Source organism: Papaver somniferum, chromosome 9 (assembly GCF_003573695.1).
Source record: "Papaver somniferum cultivar HN1 chromosome 9, ASM357369v1, whole genome shotgun sequence".
NCBI lineage: Eukaryota > Viridiplantae > Streptophyta > Magnoliopsida > Ranunculales > Papaveraceae > Papaver > Papaver somniferum.
The window spans coordinates 92,146,420-92,170,012 of record NC_039366.1 but is presented as its reverse complement, the minus strand read 5'-3'; the positions used below and the strand labels follow the sequence as shown (position 1 = coordinate 92,170,012).

Genomic DNA, 23,593 nt, shown 5'->3' with positions numbered 1-23,593 from the left:
TGCTTGCATGCTAAATGCTTCAGTTCTTATACGGTTATTTTAGTATTAACACGAAAAACGGCAGAATGCTCACCATGATTCAAAACAACATTAATAAACTTGTCAGGCTTATTTGGTACCCCTACATATTACAAAAGAAATGATTATAAACATCTGAAGCTTCAATTTCATACAACCTAAAAAGTAAACGGTGTACATGAAAGTACAGATTTAAAAAATGCCAAAAACATCAAGTAACAGTAAACCTAGATAAAAATACTCCATCAACTAAGCTCCAGAATCTTACTGGAACAAAAATAGAAGACTAGGATATAGTATCAGTTCGATTTCATATCATGCATCATAAAACTAAAAAATCAACATCAAGTAACAAAAATCGAATTTATCTAGTATTAACAGTAAATCATCATCATCGCGAGAATCAAAAGCTACTATATAACAAAATATCAACTAAAGATCATACGAATTGATATCATTAACTCATAAACTCAAAAAAACTAAACATCAGAAACAATACCTGAAAATTAGATTGAATTACAACCAAAATAAAACTAACCTGAGGTTGAATTCGGCTCCATTAGCAATCAAATCCAATCTAAGCTCTACAAATCTGATAAATCACCTCTGAATTCAAACATGGAACGATCTATCTCTCACTCTGTGGTTTCTTCAAATCTGATTAAGAATTTTCGACTCTAGAACTGGATCGAACGTAACCTGAGTTGAAATATGATGAAGAAACTATTAAATCCTTACTGAAACTGTAAAATCGCCTCCCAAATCATCTCAGAGCTGCATCCTGTTTTGAATTCAAGTTTCAGATCTAGAAAATTCGATTTCGAAATCAGGCTTTATATACCATAAATCGTTCAAGAGTAATTATGGTATAGGGAAACTCGCAAAATCGGACTCGTCCGTGAATTTGGAGTAACTCGTCCAGGTTTGGACTAATCTGTTTTGGGCGGGTTTTTTTTGGACTAGACTGTACTAGGCTTCTGATGGATGGACTAGAACGTCCAAAGCCCAGTAACTTTGGGACTAAACATCAATTTCTACTATAAGCTAATTGTTCAATTATTACTAACGACTAATACTACTAAGAGCAACTCCAATGAGACCCAAACCAGTAGATTTACCCATTATACACCTACAATGGGGCCGGCAAACCATTACAACGGATGGACCTCTAAGTCAGAGGTTTGTTCATAGCGTCTCGGACATAGTCGATCGACTCAATCTGAGATAATCGGTTCTAATAGCACTGACTAGCTTATATTGAGTCGAGCATCGCTTCTAGAAGAGACGACCAATTCAGACTGAGCCGACAACGACTAGTCCATCCAACGGCTATGAATCCACTCCCTATAAATTGAATTGATTTCAACTCCAAAATCACACCTTCTACACCTACAAATTCTTCATAATTTCACTTCAATCCTCATCATTCAATATAAAAAAATGGCTATCAGAGTTCGTGGTCCTAAGTTTTCTCTGGAAGAAGATTCAGCAATTTGCACAGCTTATGTTTTTCAAACAAGAAATAATATCCACAGTACGAATTTTATGCAAATAACTTTCTAGCAACAAGTTTTTGCAATGTTCGTTGCAGAAACAAAAAACCTGAGAAACCGTGATGTTACTGGAATGTATGCTTGTTTTCAATCAATTAGTCATGTTGTCAACCAATTTCTTGGTATGGTAATGCAAGTTAACCGAAATAGGATTAACGGTGAAACTGAAGATGAATTGATCCAAAGAGCTTCAACGATGTGGCAGGAAATTAACGGGATACCTTTTCAATTTGTAGGTTGTTCTAATAACCTTAGAGGTCATCACAGGTTCGACTCATTCTGCCTTTTAGATGCTCCACCAGTCGCTCCATGAAGGAGGATGCTCTATTACCTTGTTTTTATGATTTAGTAATTAAGTCTAATGTAACATTTAATAAAAGCTAATGTGAGACTAATTAATGTTTAATGGAATCTAATTAAGTCCATTAATACCACTTTCTGAGTTGATGCCCTGGTACACATTTATGTAATTTTCCAAACAAGCATTCACCATTTTTTTCCCATCAGATTGACGATGGTAGGCTGTACTCAAACTCAAATTGGTATCAAAGATTTAAAGAGATCTTGCCAAAAGTTGGTGGTGAAGATTTTATCTATCTATGAAATAATTGATGAAGGAAGTCCATGCAGTTTAAACACTTGATTCAGAAGAAAAAAATTACTACAATTGTTTTCGTGTAAGGATGACGCAACCCGACAAAATGATTATACTTAGATAACCTATACACCACCAGTAAGATCGCATTTATCCTCTCACTGACAGGTAGCCTTTTAATACAGTCCATCGTAATATGTTTCCAAGCTTGATCAGGGATGTGTAAAGAGTGTAGCAGTCCACTTGGAAAATTGTGATATCCTTTCTTTCTCTGGAAAATGTCACAAGTAGATACAAATACGAGAACTTCTTTCTTTATTCATGGACAAAAAAAGTAAGTCTTGCCCCTGATATATGTAGCGTGCATCCCTGAGTGACCCCATACTGCAGAAGAATTAACTGAAGCAAAAACAGTTGATCTAACATTATTGTTATTTTCCTACATATAATCTGCTCTTACACCTTATCACTTTATCTCGAAATATGAAATCCTCCACAGTTTTAGAAGAGATTAGAACTTGTGAGATCATGGAGCATATATCTTACGTCCAATAGGGTTTTGAGAGTGCCAAATAGTTGCAACTTGCACCTGCATTTAGTCTACTAGATAACACATATGCTACTATATTATCGATACCCTTCTTATACTTGATGTCATAATCAAAACCTAGCAGCTTCATCAACCTTATTTGTTATCTATCTTTCAACATATCCAAGAAACAAATAATCTACTACTCATATCCAAATAATCGATGTCCAAGATCAATCTACTCGTATCCAAGTAATCAAATCGGAATTCTTCTAAGTAATAAACTTGTTATCTATCTTTCAAGATACGAATTATACAAGAAACAAATCTTGTAATCGATTATAATTATAAGGACGTGTCTATTTAGACTGAAAACATACTACTTGTGTAAATATTATTATAATGATAAAAAATATAATGTTGAAAGGGAAAAGCACTAAACACTATAAGTTTTCTTAACGAAGAAATCGCAATAGTAGAAAAAACCCGGGACCTCATCCATATTTGTACACCAAGCTGTATTAAGCCGCTACAAACACTAGCCTACTATCAGACTTCGGACTGAATTGTGGTTGAGACCGAATCCACCCTCCAAGCGATTCAGTTAAAGTCGCGCTCCTTACGTCTCTTGAACTTCGCAACACTCTACGCAATTGATTTCCTTAGCTGACGTCCTTTACAGCCTAAGAGTTTCTTCAACCTCAGTGAAGACTTTTGGTACCAATCTGCCTCCAACAAATAAGCGTATTTGATTTCCATTTAGATCAAAGGTCGAGGCTTGGAAATTCATTTGTCGTAGACAAATCTAGAAAACCTCACAAATGCGGAACACGTACACTCACTTTGATGAGAATCCTGTATTCTTTACCATCTCGCAAAAACAATCTTTAACTTACCAATTAAGAATAGTTTTCAGATATCTATCTTGAGGAATCACAAAGTCTAAGACGAAGAGAACTTTGTGATTTCTATCTATCTTTCCTTGAAGATATTACGAGAACCTCGATAACAGAAAAACAAGATTAGGATAGACGAACTATAACGGTAAAAGATAGCTGGACCTGGCTTCACGAACCCCAAAAGCGAAGTCTTTTAGTCGTAGACCTAATTACATTTCTCAGAGGAAACCTAGGTCAATAGAGGACGACTCTAGCTATCAACTAGGACACAAAGTTTCAGGAATTGAATTTCCCAGTCGAAAGAGCATCTTTATTTATAGTTTTTCAAGACTGGGAGTTTCTTAGAAATCAAGCTAAAATAACTTTGGAATCAAGCAAACACTTTCTCTATTTAGATGAAACTCTAATTAGGGTTTCAAGTAAGTATGGAAGAATTTTCTTGAAAATACAATAAAAGATTATACACTGTGGTCCGGTTATGAAACTGCATATAATAACCGTTCTGTTTTGGAAAATATGCCTTTCGAACTATAAGAAAATTGATGCTCATTTAAACACCTAAGAGTTTAATCATGATGGACACACATAAGTGTTTTAGTGATCAATGATGTCTTAGCGGGGTTTAAGAGGTTCAAAGCAATGCTAAACATATTTAAAAAAAGTAAGTCTTTGAGCATCTGCTAAATTTTACTTGGACCGTTGGTAAAACGATTCGTGAACCGTAAGGCTAGTTCACGAGTCAGGGTGCTACGGTTCGTGAACCGGTTCTCCAACCATACTAGCTCTAGAACTCAGATGTACAATGTTCGCGGACTGGATTCGTCAACCATACTCGGTTTATGGACTCAAATGGACACAGTTAGTGAACTGGATTCGCCAATCGTAAGCCTTTTACACCAACATAAAAATTCATTTCACTACGGTTCGTGAACAGGGTATCGAAACAAGAAACAAAAAAATTTAAATCTATTACGTGACTTCAAATTTAGTCCCTTCGTCCCCGTTATAAAGGCATAAGTTTGTATTTCGCTTGTTCATTAGATATGCAGAATTCTATTTCCAAGATGATTTTTTCTACTTATACCCTTATTTATGATACATGGATAATTGTGTTATGAATATGATAAAGGGTGAAACATAAAAAAAAAAACATAAATACTTACGAATTCAGAATAATTTTCTTACTCTAAAAAAATTGATCCTTCTGCCTATATGTGTGGTACTTCGAAAGTATTTGGAACTTGAAATTTATCACCGGACTAAAACATACATCACGAATCAAAATTTATCTCCCAACTCAAAATATTCATTGTAAAACAAGATATGCGTTGTGACCCAAAATGTGTATTTGACCCAGCACAAATTGTCCGAAAAATGGTCGACATATTTCTACGCATTTGCATCTTGAATATTTAGTTATTTAAAAATTATATTGGTTTTTTTTATTTTTCAAGAAAATTATATTGAAAAAAATACCAATATCAATTACCTGAGGACCTGGTTAGCAATTCGGCGTACGACAAAAATCGGACCGATAAAAATGTGCGCATTAATCCGCTAAACAAAATGTGAATTCGGTCAACTATGCGATCAAAATCTGCGAAATGCAGAAGAAATTCGAAAACTCGTTAGTTCGCGTTTAATGCGTTTTAAGGATACAAATGCGGCATCTGAAATTCGGCATATATTAAATAATTAAAAAAACACAATTTATGTTCAATATACACGGTTAATGTTAAACATAAGTTACATTTTATGTTGAAATGTGAATATATATACCATATGTGTAACTAATGAGGAGAGATGTGGGAGTTTTTATTGAGGGTTTGTTTGTTGCCCCTCTCCTTCAGATCTGCATGATTTTTCTTCAAAAATCAGAGCCGATGATTTAAACTCTATGTAAATCAAACAACACTCCTCTCTTTCTATCTCCCTATATATCTATGCTTCAAAAAAAATATGTGTAACTTTAATAGCAAACCCTAAATGACTCAGTGGTATAGCGTCAGTTCATTGAGCTGACTCAGTGGTATAGCGTCAGTTCATTTGGTTCTATCAAAAAGTCTCCTCAGGTCTAGTTAGCAACTTTTTCGAATTTTTGCCGAATTATTTGTGAATATTCGCGAACTAATTCGTCCCGTAAATATTCGCCGAACAAATGTAACCACGAATAGGAAACACGTAATTTATGACTTCTCCGGATTATTGCGGTTTTTACAAACTAAATAAAAGGTGAGGGGAAGACCAGTGGCTACCGAACTATATGGATAATCTTATATCTGGAAATTCGGCGACATCCACTGATATTCAGAGAGTTTGCGATCTCATAAACCCTAACACAGGTTCGTGGGATTTAGAAATCCTACAACAGAACTTTTCTCCTGATATTGTGGAACATATAACTTCGATATTTATCAATCTCGATGAAGAGGATATTCTAACCTGGTCTTGCACTCCGTCAGGTATTTTCTCTGCAAAATCGTGTTATCGTCTGCTTACAAATGACATTCCTGTTTCATCTTCTTACAGTCAGTTTCCATGGAAACGATTTTGGTCCTTCAATAACATAATACAAAAAATACACATTTTAATTTGGAGGGATTATAAATAATGACATTGTTGTGAAGATGAATATTAACAGATTTGTCCATAATGGTGATATTTCATGTACGTTCTGTAAGGGTTGCTTAGAGTCAATTTTCCATCTTCTTTTTGACTGTCCTATGTCAAAAATGGTATTTGATAGTGCCTCTCTATCTTTTAACATTGGTGGAACACTTGAGAATGTGAATGATATTCTAATGGATTGGATGGAGCATGATACGAGGTTTAGTTTTACTCGTAGAGCTTGCATTCTTTGGAACATATGGAAAATGAGGAACGACATGGTTTTTCAAGGGGTGAACTTCTCTGTTATTTTAATCCTTAAAAAAGTTTCTCATGATGTTGGTCTTTGCATGGTTAATTATCTTGATGAAATAGACAGGGAAGGTATAAATCCGCAGCAACAGCAATGGATTCCACCAGATGATAATTATGTGAAGATTAATACCGATGCTGCTTTGATTCGCAATAAAGGAACAACAGGGGCGGTAGCTCAAGATCACAGAGGAGTATTCTTAGGCCGTGAAACAATCACTTTTGACGCTACTTCCTCCATTATGGATGAAGCTATAGTTTGCAGATTAGGGATTACTTTGGCGAAAATATTATCCGTTGATAATGTCATCTTTGAAGGTGATGCAAAGAATGTAACAACTGCAATTTTAGGGGATTCTCGTGATATTCCTTGGAATATATGTTCCGTCATTCCGGAGATTAAACATGAAGCTTCTTCATTTGATGATGCAAAGTTTTAACATGTCCCTAAAATTGTTAATCATCTGGCACAAGAGTTATGCCAATTTACAATGCAAGATAATTTAAATAATAGGTGAAATGCAAATTTTCCACCATCTTGTATTTCTTCAAACCTCAATTTAATGAGGTAGTCTAATAAAGTGTCGGGCTTTCGGGCTTTCTTAAACCCGTCTTTCCTTCAAAAAAAAAAGGGTGAGGGGTATATACATAATAAATAAGGGGATTTGTGTAGGATCCATGGACAGTAGGGTGATTATAACAATCCCTCAAAAATTAACAATACAAAACTCTACACTCCAACTTCAGAGGCTTTGTCAGAACCAACCCAAAAGTCCCAAACAACCGGCCGTGACGGGCTCACTTTCAATTCTACTAGAACCGATTTCGAGTCCAGTCGGAAATTCAGGACCTTCAGGTAGGTTCTGATAAATACGCCATTTTGGGTCACATCACGGTTCACTACCAAACCAAATGGGGTTCTTCCTTTTAGTAAATTGTTAAAGACCTGTTCCGTATTACATCTGGAGAGCCAGATGTGATCCAATAAAAAATCTTATGCTCTGTTAACCCCAAAAGGTATCATGATTCAGAGTAATCATCTAAATGTCATTGTCCTGCACTAGATAGAGTCCACCGGTAAATGGCTAGCTAAAGCTTAATCGAAATGCAGATTATAGCACTTCTCAAAATACTTACCTAAACAACACTGTTGCATACTGGACAATGGACATATCCACCAGTAACGGGTCATCCCAAGTGTAGTTGCAGGAAATCCTACAACCACACCCTCAATGAAATCTCAATAACAATTCAAGTGATCATCTTAAAATTCATCTATTCATTCATAAAATTTTCAATATGGTTACAAAAGTTATGAGAAACTTTAACTTGGAGAACAAACAATCTTTCTCTCTCCTAATTTCCAAGTCTAAGCTCTCTCAAAAATCTCTCTCTTTACATGGTCGCTCGGTCCCTTATATAGGGATTTTACATAGTCGGTGACAGCTAATAAAGCCCTTATTTTTGGATCTGGCGTGCGTCATTAACGCAAGCTTACTTTGACTCTTCTCGCACGTACTCTACAATATCGCATAATCATCACAATTTACTCGTGATTCTTTTGACGTCATCTGATGCGTCATCTTAAATATATTGTACGCGATAACCTTCGCTTGTTCGTCGAACCATTACTTCGCACATATAATAGACGTGCGGTATTTAGTATCTACATTTTGCCTCTTCTCATGTCGTTTCTTTGGAAAGGGAGCGATATGAAAAACTCCAATTTAAAATGCCGCACTCATTCATCTTTTCATATTCTTTTCTACTGACATATTTCCCTAATTTAAGCGTGAGAACTTACGCGTGTCTTTTCAGCTACTCTTGAACTAACACGTCCTTTATAACCGCTTTTTCTTATCTGTTCATTCTCAATCATCGCATTAATGGGTGAATATCTCGGGAATCGAGAGTAAATATCTTATGTACTCTCCTTCTTCTTCATACTTCTTTTTACTCTCGGTCTTTCCTTTATTTTCTGCAAATATTTCGTTCTGCTGCTACTCCTCTGATTTCGTCGTTCTTACTTTTTATCTTATTTTTTCGCATTTCCTCTGTTATTTCTCAAATCTCAACCATCTTGATCTTGATTTTCTTGATCATTTCTGATTATCTTTTCCTTACTCCTCATTACATACTAAAACATGCCTGAAGTTGGTTGGAAGAACAAACAGGCATTTGATAGATTGAAGAACGAGTTTGGTGCACGGGGTTTTCCGTTATCTTCCCCTGATGGATCAAAACCTTCATCTAAACTTGGACCTGAATGTTTTTCTCTTGAGGAATGGAGTGACCAAAAGATCATCATTACAGTGGGACAACTTCTTGCTGGTCTTCCTATTCCCCTTTATGATCCCAAAATTCCGTTGTTTTATGAGATCCTTTCACATGCGAATTTTTCGCGTGGCATATCTCAACTTAGCGGTGATAGTATTATAATAACTCTTGAATATACTCGTCGCGCAGAAGTTTTAGAATCTCAGTACCCAGTAGAGAAGCGAATCCTGATCATCGAGATGAGGAAATTAATCATGTTAATTATACCCTAGAAATTATTTTCAAGAACTACGAAGTTACCATCATGAAAAGTAGCGCCTCTAAATGGGGTGTTCGCTTGTCAAGAAAGATGGTATTGCTGAAGAGAAAAGAATCATGCGAGATGTCGATTGGCATGATACTACAAATAATACCGCTTGTTGGTCGAACGACACGCGATGGTTAGATTATCCAATCATCTTGGTAGGCCCATACATAACTGGTAGGGATGAACATGGCTTAACTCTTCCCCTTCCTGAGGGACTTCCTGCTTATGATCCTTGGGTATTCAGATGGCCCGAAGAAGAGAAAGTGGTATGCTATCTTTATTTATCCTTATTTCCCTCTTTTTTCTTTTATCTTCTACAACTCTTACTTATTTTCCTCATTTCATATGGCTGATCAAGCAAAAAAGGCCAAAAAATCGTCTCGAGCGACACCTTCGCACTATAATGAAGTAAGAAATACCTTTTGTTTCATTTTAACAATATTATTGCCTCTGTTTCTTATCTTTAATTATTCGCGTAGGGGGAGATTGTTAGAGAGGTTCGTGGCTCTGGTGGAACTGTAAGTGTGAAAGGAAAAGGTGCAATTCGCAGTAACAAGACTTCTTCTAAACCTTCTTCCAAGAATCCTTCTAAGAAGCGGAAAACACCTTCCTCTTCTTCTTCAAGTTCTCAGTCCGACAATGATGATGATAGTATTCTTGGTGAAGATCCCTCTATTAAATCTGCAATGGAGCAAATATCTAGTATTTTCTCTGACTCCATGACAGCAGTTGGAGATGATTCGTTGGCTCATACATGTAAGACTCTTGCGAAGATAATAGATGCTCCTACTTTGGATGATGATTCTCTTCGCGGAGCTTCCTCAGCTTTGAGCCCCAGTTTTCAATATTCGCTTGCTTCTATGGTAATTTCTTATACCTTCGCACTTTCCTTAAAGTTGCACCATGCGAAAATTTTCTCACATTTATTTAATAACCTCGCAGGTGGCTCGCTCATCATACGTTGTCTCTTCAGACTATGAAAGGAGACTTCGCAGGCTTGTAGCTAAAAATAATGAACTTAAGTCCCAAGCTTCCATTCATGAGAATGATATTGCTGATCTTTGCAAGAGAAACCATCAACTTGAATCTGATGTCTCTTCTTGTACAAACAAGATATCCGATCTTCAAAAAAGGAATGATCAATTAGTTGGTGCGTAATCTTTTACCTCTTTTGTCAATCTGTTTATTTATGCCTTTTTTTCCTATTATAATTATCTATTCCTGCAGAGATTTACAGCCTTACTGATGAGACAACTTCTTTATTTCTCTCTCTCCCTCATCCTTTTGATGGTGATATTCTTCTAGAGTGTCTTAATACTTCTCTGAATAGCTTTGCTGATATCAAGTTGGATACCCTTTCCTTGGAGGAGCTTAAGGCGAAGTACCAATATCTTAATGTTCACCATAAGAGTGCCTTGTCTAATAGTAATGATTTTAGACGTCTCTTTTTAGAAATTAAATAGAGAAATAAAAATTTGCAAGACAGGATTAACACTCTTATCGCCGAGAAAGATCAAGTTGCTCTCAACGGTGCGAAATCTTTAAAGAAATTCCAAGAGACTATTCTTCAAGTTCAAATGGAACGAGATCGAGCTTTAAGCAAGAGGGACGCGCTTGTTGAACGAGGAAACATGATTCGCTCTAGACTTCTCATAGAAAGCGATGTCGAATTTGACTACGCTGCTAGAGTCTTAGATAATGCTAGGAATGACTTAACTTTGAATGTTAGCCTTGAGTCAAATCATTCCTTTGATTAAAGATATTATTTCCAATAAAGAAGGTTGTTCATTATGCCTTTCCATTTGTTATTTCTTGATCAATTTTTTGTAAGTGATATTAACCTTCTTACTTTCCTTTGCAGTGATTGAGAAAGAACTTCGCATTCAAATTCAGGAAATGGAATCAAAGATTGCCGCTGATAAAGGTCTGGAGGCGAAGCTTGTCGCACGTGATTCTAAATATCGCAGGTTAAAGAAACAATTTGCTACCACCATTTCAAATAATAGCAAGGATGTTATTCGCGTTCGTGATGCAGCAATTAAGAAGATCTGTACTGAAAATGGCATTCCTCTTTCAAAGTATAAGTTTACTGACATCCCTCCTAATGAAGATACTTCTGATATCTCTGATAGTGAAAAAAGAAGATGAAGAATATGAAGAAGATAATGAATCTGAATATGATGGTTCTGAGACTGATGAGATTGACGAAGATAACGCAGGCAAGAAGTAGCTTCTTTGCTCTTGAAGATCTTTTCTATTTTGTCGCACTTGCAAAGCTTTTACCAATTCTTCGTTCATCGAGTACTATCTTCTGAGAACTGCTTCTTTAATGTAATCTTTTTGAATATTTGGTACTCCTTTATTGTATATTCTCATTGTTATATACCTGTATAAAAAACTTTATTTTCCAGCAAATGAGATCAACTTGGGATAACATCTTTTTAAATGTGCATGGTGACGCCCATTTATAATGACAAATAACTTATGCGTAAATCTATCATGTGGGGGAGAATAACACCCTTCTAAATGTTTGCATTCCCATACTTGCATCTGGTATTCGACGGCAGATGATTGAATGAAGCTAATATGTAAGATTATTATAACTGTACATATTCTTCTTTTGTCATAGTACGTCTTGTTATTATATATCAGGTTATATATCTTACGCACACTAATATCATTTCTTCATCACTGTACCTTTTCGTTCTCTTACAAATTTACCTTTGCTTTTTGCTTCAGCTATGTTCTTTGTGTTACCATGCGAAATTCTCTTGTGAGAAATTCTCTTTGTCTTATAACCATGCGAAATTCTCTTGTGAGAAATTCTCTTTGTCTTATAACCATGCGACTATATTCACAAGTTATATTCATCCTGCAAAACAATAATTATTATCTTCTATATTATTTTTCTCATGAGGTCTTATTTAGCCTTCCTAGTTAAAGGTCTTATTTTTCCTAGTATATGATATTGTTTCTGCGCGAAGAAAACGCAGGACGCCTTTACGCTTTCGCGCAGTGGCCCATTGATCTGGCCTTATCATCTTCTTGTATTATTTCCTCTTCAGGGTTTATTTTTGCGCAAATATGAAAAATCTTAATACTCCCGTGAGTAAAAAGTCTCATAATATTTGCGTCTTTTGACACAATTCAGCTCCCTAATGGAGGGTGTCGTCCTTATATTCCCCTTGATTACCCCTTTAAGGAGACGTACCCCTGTCGGGTTAGGATGGTATCCTCTCATCCAGTAATGCAACAATCAGTTGTTTTCGCGGCCTCTTATCCCTCCGCCGATATGGCTTATGGTTACAAGACCGCACCCTAAGTGGGGTTTCTTCGGACGGAGTGCATCATAGTCAAGACTTATCAAGAGCGTCCAGGTACGCTCCAGACGCCCCAGGCACCCTTGACTCAACTGTGTACCTCGGCGCCTTGATCGAGTTTCTGCACTCCTTAGGAGAGACCTTGTCACCTTAATCTTTCGATATAGGGGCCTCTCTTGGATGGGTTTTTATTTCACCCCAAATCTCCATGACTCAAGCTCCAGGGTCGGTGTAGCTTTCACTTGAGCCATGCTAACTAGCTTTCGAATTATGACGCGCGTTAGGTCTTATTTTGCCTCTTGCTATATGCGAACTAGGGTGCACGCCACAATCAGATAGCTAGGCTCCTTAATTGGAGTCTTTATTTCTGATGCCTTCTGTGAAGGTTTTTATTTATGATGCCTTAATCGGAGTCTTATTTTTACCTTTTTCTCATATAATATCATTATAATGAAAAAGATATTTTTTGATTGCATTCATATTCTTGATTAATACAATTTTGACATCATCTTTCTTTTCGTATTCGCTTGACTGGTAACTTGAGATAACTAGTTTGCTTCTTTAAGTTCGCATATGTTATTGGATATACTGATTCGTATTTTTGCATGGACCATATTTCTTCAGGTACACTCGATTCCATAATTCATCAGATGGATTCCCCTTCTCATCTATCAGCTCATACATCCCATTGTTAACAATTCTTTTGATCTTATATGGGCCTTCCCACATGTTTTCCATATTTCCTTTACCAGTTCTTTGATATCCAAGTTTTTGTCTCAACACTAGATCTCCTTCTTGGAATTCACGTCTTCGTTTTTGTACAGTTTTTATCGCTTGTGCAGAATTATGTGTTATCTCATTCTCTTTGTTTACAACATCTACCATCAACCTTTCACCTCGCTGACATTCTTTAATATGTTGTTTCCAGTTTCTTCGCTTTCTGGAGCGCTCTTCACATTTGTCAATGTCAATCTCATGGCATGATTTTCCTTCATTTGGATCTCCTCTTATTACTCCTATGCCTTGAAGAAGAGGAAACTTGATACATTGGTGGAAAGTTGAAGCCACCCCTAGAATACCATGCAACCACGGTCTTCCAATCAAAGCATTGTAAGGTGATTCTACATCAACAACACATAATACTATTTCAGATGATATAGTTTTTAAACGAATCCGCATTGTTATCTCTCCCTTCGGTTTATTAGTTGTGTCGTTAAAACCGTATATCTTATAAGTAGAGGGAATAAGCTCTTCATCTCGACCACCCATAGTTTTGTATGTATGGTAAAATAAGATGTCCACCGAACTACCAGGATCTATTAGTATTCTGTTAATAGCCCATGTATCCACGTCTTCCTCTTCATCTTCATCAGTTTTTGCTTTTGGGTTGATTTCCAACTTTATCACTAAAGGAATTTCGTGTGGCTCTCCACCTCCAGGTACTTCTTCTGCGTTGAAGGAAATAAGTTGCTTCTGTCAATCTTTTAAGGGAGATACTTTCGCAAGATTCAATATCTCTCTTCCATCATTATCCCTCGCGTAAACTGTGCTCAAGATATTATCATGAAAGTCTTTTATGTTCTTGAACGAATGTATTATCGAATTACAGTATAGATTCTTCGCCTTCGCACCCATCTCTATCAAATATGTATTTCTTCCTGTCTCCGTTCCTTATGTGCGACCTTCTGGAGGAGGTGGTGGTATATTCTATTGTTGATGTACCAGAAAGTGATCTAACTTTCCTTGATCTATCATTCGCGGTATGATTTTCTTTATGTCCCTACAATTATTTGTTGTATGACCATGAAAGCGATGATAAGCACAAAATTCTCTACTTCTCCTCCCTGGTGGTGGCTCATTTCCCGCATTTGGTGGTGCCGGTATTTCTTCCATCAAAATTATAGCTTCCCATATTTTTTTCTACTGTAGCATTTAGATACGTCATCTTTATAGGCTCTCAAACTACTTTATTGCCTCTTTGACCTTGATTAAAATACTTCTTTTGGCCCCCATATCCTTCTGGCTAGTTATCAAGTCTTTGAATTTTATTACTCCACGATTATTGAATTGTTTTCTCTTTCCCACTCTTCTTGATCTCGACCACCCATTGCTACCATTTGTTGTTGATCTTCATTTATCGCCTTTTTGTATCTTCCTTGAGATGTGCTTGCGATTGTGTTCGTTATTTAAGGAAGTAAACTAACATTCCCAGCTTTTGTGTTTGTATTTGTCACAGGATAAGATTCCATTTCTTTCTGCTTTCGTTCAAGAGCGATGTATTCTTCCTGATACTTGCGTAACTCTGTCATTGATATGGTTTCTTTAATTCTGAAAATTTGCGTGTGTAGAAGATCTGTTGCGAAAAGTGCATTGATGAACGCTAATATGAGATTTCTTTCATCCACTCGTCCAGCCATTTCGCTGCACATAGTTCTCCATCTTGTGGTTAAACTTCACAGATCTTCATTTGTTCTTATTCGCAAACCAAATACTTGCTCTATGCCTGGTCGTAATACATTATTGTTGATGTATACTCTTAGGAATATTGACTCTAAATAATTGAATGATCTGATTGTTCCAGTAGGTAGACCTGACAATCCACTTCAAAGCTTCAAACCACTTCAAAGCTTCTCCTGACAAGCTTGACGGAAAATACTTGTAAAGAACTGCATCATGATCTTCCCATTGCAATAAAGTTCACACATAAGCTTTTATGTGTTGTATCGCACAGGTTGTTCCATCAAAGATGTTGGTGAATGCTGGTAAATTGCATTTAGGCGGTATTCCCGCCAGCTGTATTTTCCTTGCAAATGGTGTTTTTCCTGCTTCTTCAATTGCCTCATCCAGATGTCGCCTACCTCCCTCTCTTCTTGTTGTCATCATTTCTCTCATTTCCGCTAACTCTCTTAAGATTTCTTCATTCACCACCTGGTCTTGTTGCATTGGCCTTTTCAGTCTTGCTTGCATTACTCTGTTGTCATGCCTATTTTGACGTATAGCCTCCTGCATCTATCTTTCTTCTTCAGCATCTCTTCGGCGTCTCCGTCTTTCTCTTTCATCCTCTTCTACTTGATCGTGTCGATCCCTTAGCATCTCTATTTCTTGCAACCTAGCCCTTCTCTGTTCTTCCTCATCTTCCACAATCTGATTTGGAAGTGTGCGGTTAAACTCGCATCTTCTCAATCGATTGTCATGGTTATTTTCGCGCACATCATTCAGCAATTCTTGTTCTTCAATTTCTTGTCTTCTTCTCCTGCGCCTTTCTCGCTTATCCTGTGCGTGATTCTGTACAGCCATATACCTTTCAACCTCGGTTTCGCGTTCGTGTTGATCTCTTAATATTTGTCTACCTTGTAATATCATTCTTTCCTGTTCTGGATCATTTTGTTCACCTTGATATCGCTCGCCTTGTTGTTCATGCATGTTACCTCTATTTCCTTCGTGCATGTGATGTCCTTCACCATGTAGCACATGCCTATCATCTATTGGTGGTTGCTCTATGCGACATGCATCGCGTCGATATTGTAGATCATCATCTTCTCGAATATTTTCTGCAATATTATCAAAGGTCATTCTTGTCTGAGATCTCTTCGATTAGATTGACTACGTCGTGATGTACTCCTGCTTGATCTTGACCTTGAGCGAGTCGTACTTCTCGATCTCTGCTCCTGTAATCTTATATTTTGTTCTCTTAACTCGTTATTCTGCCGCATCAAATTCGCACGCTCTTCGTCCTCTCGCCTTCTTTCCGCAACCAACCTCTGTCGAAGTTCTTCGATTGTCATATCTTCATCAGTTCCTTCTATGAGTCCTCTCTCTCCAGTCCTTTGTTCATCCTCTTCTGTTGAATCTGTTTGCGAAGTATGAACACTCACTCTATCGTAGTCAATAGCGTTATCTTGTACAGGCGCTCGTTGAATCGGATGACGAACTTGATTTTCTTGAGGTTCAAGCTCTCGTTGAAGCGGATGACGAACTTGATTTTCTTGATTATTTCTTTCACCCATCATGGATGACTCTGCAATTTCACTCCTTCTTCTTCCAGCGATTCTCTTGCTCCTTCTAACCGTTACCGCCTGTCCTTCTGCAGAATTTTGTCTTTACCATTTTTGTTTTCTTGTTTTCAATTAAAAGATGAACTTCTCTGTAAAGAACTAAAAATTTGAACAATGAGGATGAAATTTCTGAGGCTATTCTTCTGAACTTTTAGGTCTAAACTTCTAAACTTTCACCACCACGGTATATCACTCCAAGTTGTTTCTAGCGCCAAAATGTAGTTGCAGGAAATCCTACAACCACACCCTTAATGAAATCTCAATAACAATTCAAGTGATCATCTTAAAATTCATGTATTCATTCATAAAATCTTCAATATGGTTACAAAAGTTATGAGAAACTTGAACTTGGAGAACAAACAATCTTTCTCTCTCCTAATTTCCAAGTCTAAGCTCTCTCAAAGATCTCTCTCTTTACATGGTCGCTCGGTCCCTTATATAGAGATTTTACATAGTGGGTGACAGCTAATAAAGCCCTTATTTTCGGATCTGGCGTGCGTCATTAACGCACGCTTACTTTGACTCTTGTCACACGTACTCTACAATATCGCACAATCATCACACTTTACTCGTGATTCTTCTGACGTCATCTGATGCGTCATCTTAAATATACTGTACGCGATAACCTTCGCTTGTTCATCGAACCATTACTTCGCACACATAATAGACGTGCGGTATTTAGTATCTACACCAAGCTTAATTACTAGGCAGATTATGATATAAAAACAGATAAGGAAGGTATACTAATTGTTCTTGCACGAGGATTAGGATGCCAGCTCTAACTCATATTCCTGAGGGGGCAGAGAGAAGGTTGCAGTAGAACTGTAGAAGCGGTCAAATAGACAATAGAACTACAGTTCTGAAACCTGGATACAGAAAGTTATACTCACACAGCATCAAATTTTTGAAGGCAAAATGACTATCTGGATGAACAATAATGATGCTCCTAGAAGACAATGGTCAAGTTCGTGTTCCTTTTGACTGGAGGAGATCAGGTAACAAGACTGCAGAAGCATTCACAAAATTAGCTAATCCACAATCTCAGTTACTACAGCTACTGTTTGATTTGGATTTCACTCGCATGGAGTTCATGAACTGAGATATGGTCCCTAGCCTAAATCATCTGAGATAGCTTAGTATGACCAATAGATTGAGAGTTCGACAAAACCCAGTTATATTTACCCACCAAACTACTGATACATTTTATTACATAGACAAAGGGACATGTCCATTTGCACATGCATATGTACACAAAATGCCTGGTAATTTACAATTTCTTTCTCTGATTGAAAATTGATAAAATGAAAGACAGACTTCTATTAGATAAAAGGAAATATGATGTATTCAGAATAGAAGAGATTCCAAACAAACCGATAGTACCCCGATATAGCATCCTGTAAAAAAGTTTGTGTATGGAGTATTAGAGATGATCTTTATTCTGTTTGACAAAAAAAAGTTCTGTATATTGTATGAAATGATGTTCTCGAGAAATGGTATAATTGGCTTGGTTTTACACAATGCTACTGATAAAATTTCTAGCCAGATGAAGATTGTAATTACCTTGGTGTAGTTTGCTTGCTCTAACATCCATGTCTGTCAAAAAAAAAAATTGATCTTATATTAGATTATAACTGATACGAGGAAAGGAAATTGCATAATAATAATGTTCAAACTTCAGAAAATAACTCTTTTTTTCATCTAAAGAACATACTTGGGAAAGAATCAAAAACAAAGACAGTAGACCTGCAAATGTTTTCAGCTGTTTCCATTGTAATATCAGAAGAAATTACTCTGAAATGATATACTTGAAGAATAAACACGGAAGCCCTTTCAGCGGCTCAGCAACCAAATGCATTTTGCCGAAAATATTTCCAAATGCAAAGGCTCATAAAAGACAGCATGCTACTCGAACTGGAATTGACAAATACCAATGACAATAGAACTTTTCCAGTGTATAATATAGTCTAGGCCATCCCACAATAAGTAGCAGCTTGCCCTCATGATACTGTCAGGAGACCTGTTAGCTGGACTTCTTGCCTCAAAACATGAGATGAGAAGAGATTGAACCTTAAGAGGGTTTGCGGCAGTGCTCTGACAAATGGCAGCGTGAGGTAACCTTTTGCTTTTTCTTGTATCTATGACTAATGTTCCATGCTGAAGGTTAGATTAAGTTTTAAGATGACTACCTGAATATATTTCATGGATTCGTAGGGAAGGCTGGGAAACGAAGGCACTTAGCTTAACCTTAGGTGGAGAAAAAAAAAATCTCTCATTGTTATAATTTTGGCGGTTTGAGTTCATTTGAACAAAGTTTCGGGCAGCTGATAGAAGTTTCTCATGTCTAAACATTCAGCCATTGGAATTACCTATGCAGTCATTCAACTCAGATGCCTCTCAATACACCTCGTGTTAAAATGTCTAGATTGAGGTAAACGGTTTATTACACCCACCAGCATCAATTGATTTCAGATGTTAACTAAAAGAACAAAAGTAAAATATGCACGGAAGGAGAGAAGTGTAATACCAACTACATACCTGGAAAATCAAACCCATGGCTAAAACTGCATGCAAAGGGATCATCAAGCGACTCCTGAAAGCCTGCAATACACAAACGTCAAAATAATGTTTAGCTCTTTTTTGGAGTAAATGTTGTGGACCTTCGTCAATGTGTCAGCTGAATAATATTAATCGAACAATCAAAACACCACGCAAGATGCCTTTACCTGAGGAAAGTAAATTGCAGCAAATATAGCACCAATATAATTTACAAGCAAAAGGCCGGACCCAAGTAGTGCAATATTTCTAACACCAAGCTTTGTTGCGAAAGTTGATATCTGAAACCTACAAAATCAATTCAGAAATTTACCAAACAATAATTATTAGAAAGTGATCATTAACCTGCTTTTCCTATTCATCGCAATCTGAATAAGGCCTACATCAACTTAAGAACTGTCTTACTGTACAAGTAAGGCACAACTCTAAATTGAGCTTCATGAACGTGCTTACATGATACTTTTAAACATTGTACCAGATAAGGTATTATTTATAAAATGAGTGACAGAATACAGTAGCAGAAAGAGAAAATATCCAGTGTATCTCGATTTGAGTTGGTCAAACAACTTACTTGCGGTCTCCCTCTACATCTGGCAGATCCTTTGTTATGGCAATAACCAGGGCAAAAACCGTCACGAAAGTCGTGATGAAAGCAACAGGTGAACTGCAAGTAGAAATAGAGATATTTGCTATCAAAAGGAAGGTATTATTAACAATGACTTGAACGAACATGCTTGAATATACTTTTTTCCTGACAGTCATTTAACTGAATCAGAATATAAAATACTAAGATAATCGATGGAAATCATTTATCACCTCCACTCAAATGCAAGCCCCAATGCAGCTCTCGTGGCATAATAAACACCAAAATTCAGAAGAAAACCACGTACCTGCCAAATCAACCCTTTCTACTCAGTTTGAAGCTAAAATTTGGGCAATATTATACAAGCAAGGTCCAATGTGCTTATTGCCTTTGCCAGTTGACAAGCTTACATCTAACGACAACTAAGACCATTAGAGCAAGTTTGCTAAGGAAATGGCACAGCCAATAAAGTTTATGCAAAGGCAAAAAAGTATATAATGAAAATATTTTGTTTGGACTATGTAAACCAGCATACAGAAATTGCTCTCCCTAAATACCCTCAGTAGCATGTAGAGTCTATGCACAATGAGAACTTTCCTCTTCTGTGTTTTATTTGCACGAAATAGAAAATGATTTTTGAAGCAGTTAAAACCATAAAAAATATGAGCTGAAGCCTGAAACAAATGAAAACAATAATAGCAAAACAAAAACCACACTTTTGTGATAACTACAACATTTGAGGCATTTAAGTTATCAATGAGAAGTGTCCCTGTAGACAAGATTAAGAAATAGTTATTTTTTTGTTTTCTAGTAAGAGAAAAGAAAATCGTACAAGGTTTTGACAAAAATGAACTTACTGTAGCAATGATGAGAAATGCTGCAACAGGAAATCTCTTCAACCTCAATGGAGGAACGGAATATATGGTGCCAAGAAAAAGACCGAGAGCGTAAAGAGAACTGATAAATGGACCAAAATTTAACAGAACAATTGAAAGGCCAGCAACTGCAAAAAATAGCACCAAAAACCATGCGGATTGAACTGATAGGTCCCCTGCAGCTATTGGTAAATAAGGCTTGTTTACCCTGTGAACAAGATACAAATGGCAAAACTAAGAAGTATAAACCATCACAACAACAAAACGCAACGCGCATGATTCAGTATTTGGACTTACTTATCAATTCCAATATCATAAATTTGGTTAATGCCCACTATATAACCGTTCCCACATATAAGAGCAAAAAGACCACATAGTGCTTTCGTCACCAACGACCACTTTATTAGATTTGGATTTTCAATCAGGGCTTTTGATACCAATGCACTGTAAGCAAAACAAAACATAAACTTGGTCAGCATTTAAAGAAAAGGCTAAATAGATCAATAAATTGCCAAAGGTAATTACTTACAAAGACCCTAGCGCAGTCCCACGAATCGTATGAGGCCTCAAAAATCTCCAGATTGCATCCTTAAACTCTGAAACCTTATGCAATGCACCAGGATCGGATCCAGAAGCTTCAACTCCACTGCAGCCCTGCCCAGCATCGAGTTCCAGATGAACCCAAATCAACTCTTAATAATCCGTATATTAGCTAATTAGGAGGCAACTCGGATACATCCACCTCAAAACTTAAACTTATTTGTCAACACCAAATTCATATGCCAATTCATACTTAACGGTTATGTAAAATGAAACACAGTGCAAAGAAAGCAAAACCAACAGAAAATTTGGAAGATAACAAACATACCCAGATTGAAAAACGCCTTGAATGTCTATGCGAAACACCCCAGCTGCTGCAGCTTCTACACTCAGATAATCCAAAGGTTGACGAATAATTCTTGGAGCTATTTAACAAAGACTGATTATGATTTTCAATGGGTTTAGAAGGAAGTTTCGTATGATAATAAGATTTAGTTCTAGGACCAGGAAGATTCACAGATGAATTTCGAAAAGAACAAGAAGACGGAGAACTCAAACATATATCCATCGAAAGAGGGGTTCAAGTCACAGACACAATCAAGAAATGGTGTATTTTCAGTATTCCTCCTTACTCTCCATTTGGGTTCAGTGGATGATGAATGATGAGAAATTGGCCTCAAATCCCCAAAGAGAAGCACACTATAATAGTGATCTGCTACAACAACTTCTTTTTCTTTAACTTACATACTGGATCCTACCTACTCCGTATTACTCACCTCATCGGAACCGTTCATTTTTTATCTCTCTAGATATCCCAAATTCCTTGATCTTTTAACGGTCGTCGCAGCTACCAGTTAGTCTGTGTTACAATGGCGACCTCATTTCTGTCTCCAACCCTTCAAATCCTACAGAAACAACAAACATTAAAAACCCTAATTCCGGCACCCTCTCAACGCAGATACCGTTTACTTCTGCAACTACCTCGATCATCGATGGTCCCAATTCATCGGAATAACAATCAATATCGAGATTCTCAGCGTTTTTCATCATCAAGCAATGACTGGTCGTTTGAAGAAAGAATTGAAGAAGCTCTTGGTATATTGGATTTAATGGAATCACAAGGAATTGAACCTGAACCTAATTTGTTCTGTACTCTCCTGAAGAGCTGTGCTGAGGCGGAGAATATTGAATTAGGTAAAACGATTCACTCTAAGATAGTTGGAACACAATTAGAAAACAATGCTTATGTTGTGAATAATCTCATTAATTTATATTCAAAATGTGGATGTTTAGAAACTGCTCGTGAACTGTTTGATAATATGTCTGCTAGGAATACTGTGTCTTGGACTAGTATTATTTCTATGTATAGTCAGTATGGTTTCCATGAAGAAGCTCTGCGCCTTTACAATTCCATGAAATTTGATCCAAGAATTAGACCTAATCTTTTTACGTATACAATAGCATTGAGTTCTTGTGCTAAGATTCAGAATTTGAAAATGGGTATTCAAATTCATGAAGATTTGGTTAAAGATGGGTGTGAAAATGATGATTTTATTGTCACGACATTGATTGATTTTTATTCTAAATGTGGGAAGACCGATAATGCACGTCGGGTATTTGATAGGATTCAAGTACCAACAATTCCTAATTGTACAGGAATGATTGATGGTTATACGGTGAATAACCGAAGTAAGGACGCGATCAACTTAATTAGAAGGATCTTGAGGTCTGGGTTTGATTTGAAGATGGTTAAAGATTTGGGCTTTACTTGTTTGCTTAGACCTTGTACTAACGAAAAACTGCTTAAACAAGGTCAAGAAATTCATGTAAACATGATTAAATTTGGGTATAAACCCGGAGCGCAGACAATCATTTCTCTAGTTAACCTATACGAGAAATGTGACAAAATGGTAACTGCTCGTCGTTTATTTGATGAGTTGATTGAGAAGCATGTAGGGTTATGGGCAAGAATGATAGCTGGGCATGTAAGAAATGGATTGAACCATGAAGCTATGGAGTTATATTTTGAAATGATTTGTGAAGATGTTGAACCAAATCCTTTTGCACTTTCTTCTGCTATTAGTGCTTGTATTGCTACATCAGGTCTGAAAGATGGGAAGGAAATACATGGTCGAGCAATTAAATCTGGTTGTAGGTTATCAGAAGATGTTATTGTAGTTAGCCTTGTGAAGTTTTACAGTGAGTTTGAGCTGCTTGAGGATGTGCAAAAGGTTGTTAGATGCCATAGGGAGCAAGTATATCCATGATGCATTCAAAAAGAGGTATTTCATCTGATAATAATCTTGAAGTTTTCATGTGGGTATTATAGTGAGAGAAAATGAGAAATTTGATGTCAGTGGGCAGTAACCTAAATCAGGGTACTTGTATCTTCAGTTTCAACCCTACTGAATGGTTGGGTGATATAGCATTGCAAGGCCTTTCTACTTGTGAATCTTGTCAATATAATGTAACATGTATATTGAAATTTAAGAGCCTAAACTCAAAATAGTTGATACTGGTAACCTCCTTACTGATCACTTTAGTTCTATTGATTGTACCAGAAATCCTGT

General features: G+C 36.8%; 3 protein-coding genes across 3 annotated transcripts; 2 read left to right on the top strand and 1 right to left on the bottom strand.

Annotated features, from left to right (window-relative positions):
• The first annotated feature begins 5,857 nt into the window (after positions 1 to 5,857).
• LOC113312272 lies at positions 5,858 to 6,976 on the top strand. Its single transcript, XM_026561032.1, has 2 exons — positions 5,858 to 6,056; positions 6,577 to 6,976. Exons 1-2 carry the CDS (start codon positions 5,858 to 5,860, stop codon positions 6,951 to 6,953), a joined length of 576 nt encoding a protein of 191 aa, XP_026416817.1. The 3' UTR covers positions 6,954 to 6,976.
• Positions 6,977 to 17,622: 10,646 nt separating this feature from the next.
• Positions 17,623 to 21,697, bottom strand: LOC113309639 (homogentisate solanesyltransferase, chloroplastic-like). The gene is made up of 10 exons (XM_026558093.1): positions 21,352 to 21,697; positions 21,013 to 21,137; positions 20,781 to 20,927; positions 20,466 to 20,691; positions 19,842 to 19,915; positions 19,597 to 19,689; positions 19,196 to 19,313; positions 19,008 to 19,070; positions 18,033 to 18,065; positions 17,623 to 17,866 (listed from the first exon to the last, which is right to left on the bottom strand). Exons 1-10 carry the CDS (start codon positions 21,589 to 21,591, stop codon positions 17,792 to 17,794), a joined length of 1,194 nt encoding a protein of 397 aa, XP_026413878.1. The 5' UTR covers positions 21,592 to 21,697; the 3' UTR covers positions 17,623 to 17,791.
• A 195-nt stretch (positions 21,698 to 21,892) lies between these two features.
• Positions 21,893 to 23,290, top strand: LOC113312271 (pentatricopeptide repeat-containing protein At5g16860-like). Its single transcript, XM_026561031.1, has one exon. The coding sequence runs from the start codon at positions 21,893 to 21,895 to the stop codon at positions 23,288 to 23,290; it is 1,398 nt and encodes a 465-aa protein (XP_026416816.1).
• The last annotated feature ends 303 nt before the right edge of the window (positions 23,291 to 23,593 follow it).

What these genes read in the sequence shown, in the direction of transcription:
- LOC113309639 (XM_026558093.1), bottom strand. Translation starts at nt 21,591, where the DNA reads ATGGATATATGTTTGAGTTCTCCGTCTTCTTGTTCTTTTCGAAATTCA. An exon ending in GGGACTGCGCTAGGGTCTTT is followed by an intron (nt 20,928 to 21,012) that starts GTAAGTAATTAC and finishes TTTTGCTTACAG; the next exon opens with TGCATTGGTATCAAAAGCCC. An exon ending in GGGCTTGCATTTGAGTGGAG is followed by an intron (nt 19,690 to 19,841) that starts GTGATAAATGAT and finishes TTCTACTTGCAG; the next exon opens with TTCACCTGTTGCTTTCATCA.
- LOC113312272 (XM_026561032.1), top strand. Translation starts at nt 5,858, where the DNA reads ATGGATAATCTTATATCTGGAAATTCGGCGACATCCACTGATATTCAG. An exon ending in CTGGTCTTGCACTCCGTCAG is followed by an intron (nt 6,057 to 6,576) that starts GTATTTTCTCTG and finishes TTGATGAAATAG; the next exon opens with ACAGGGAAGGTATAAATCCG.
- LOC113312271 (XM_026561031.1), top strand. Translation starts at nt 21,893, where the DNA reads ATGGCGACCTCATTTCTGTCTCCAACCCTTCAAATCCTACAGAAACAA.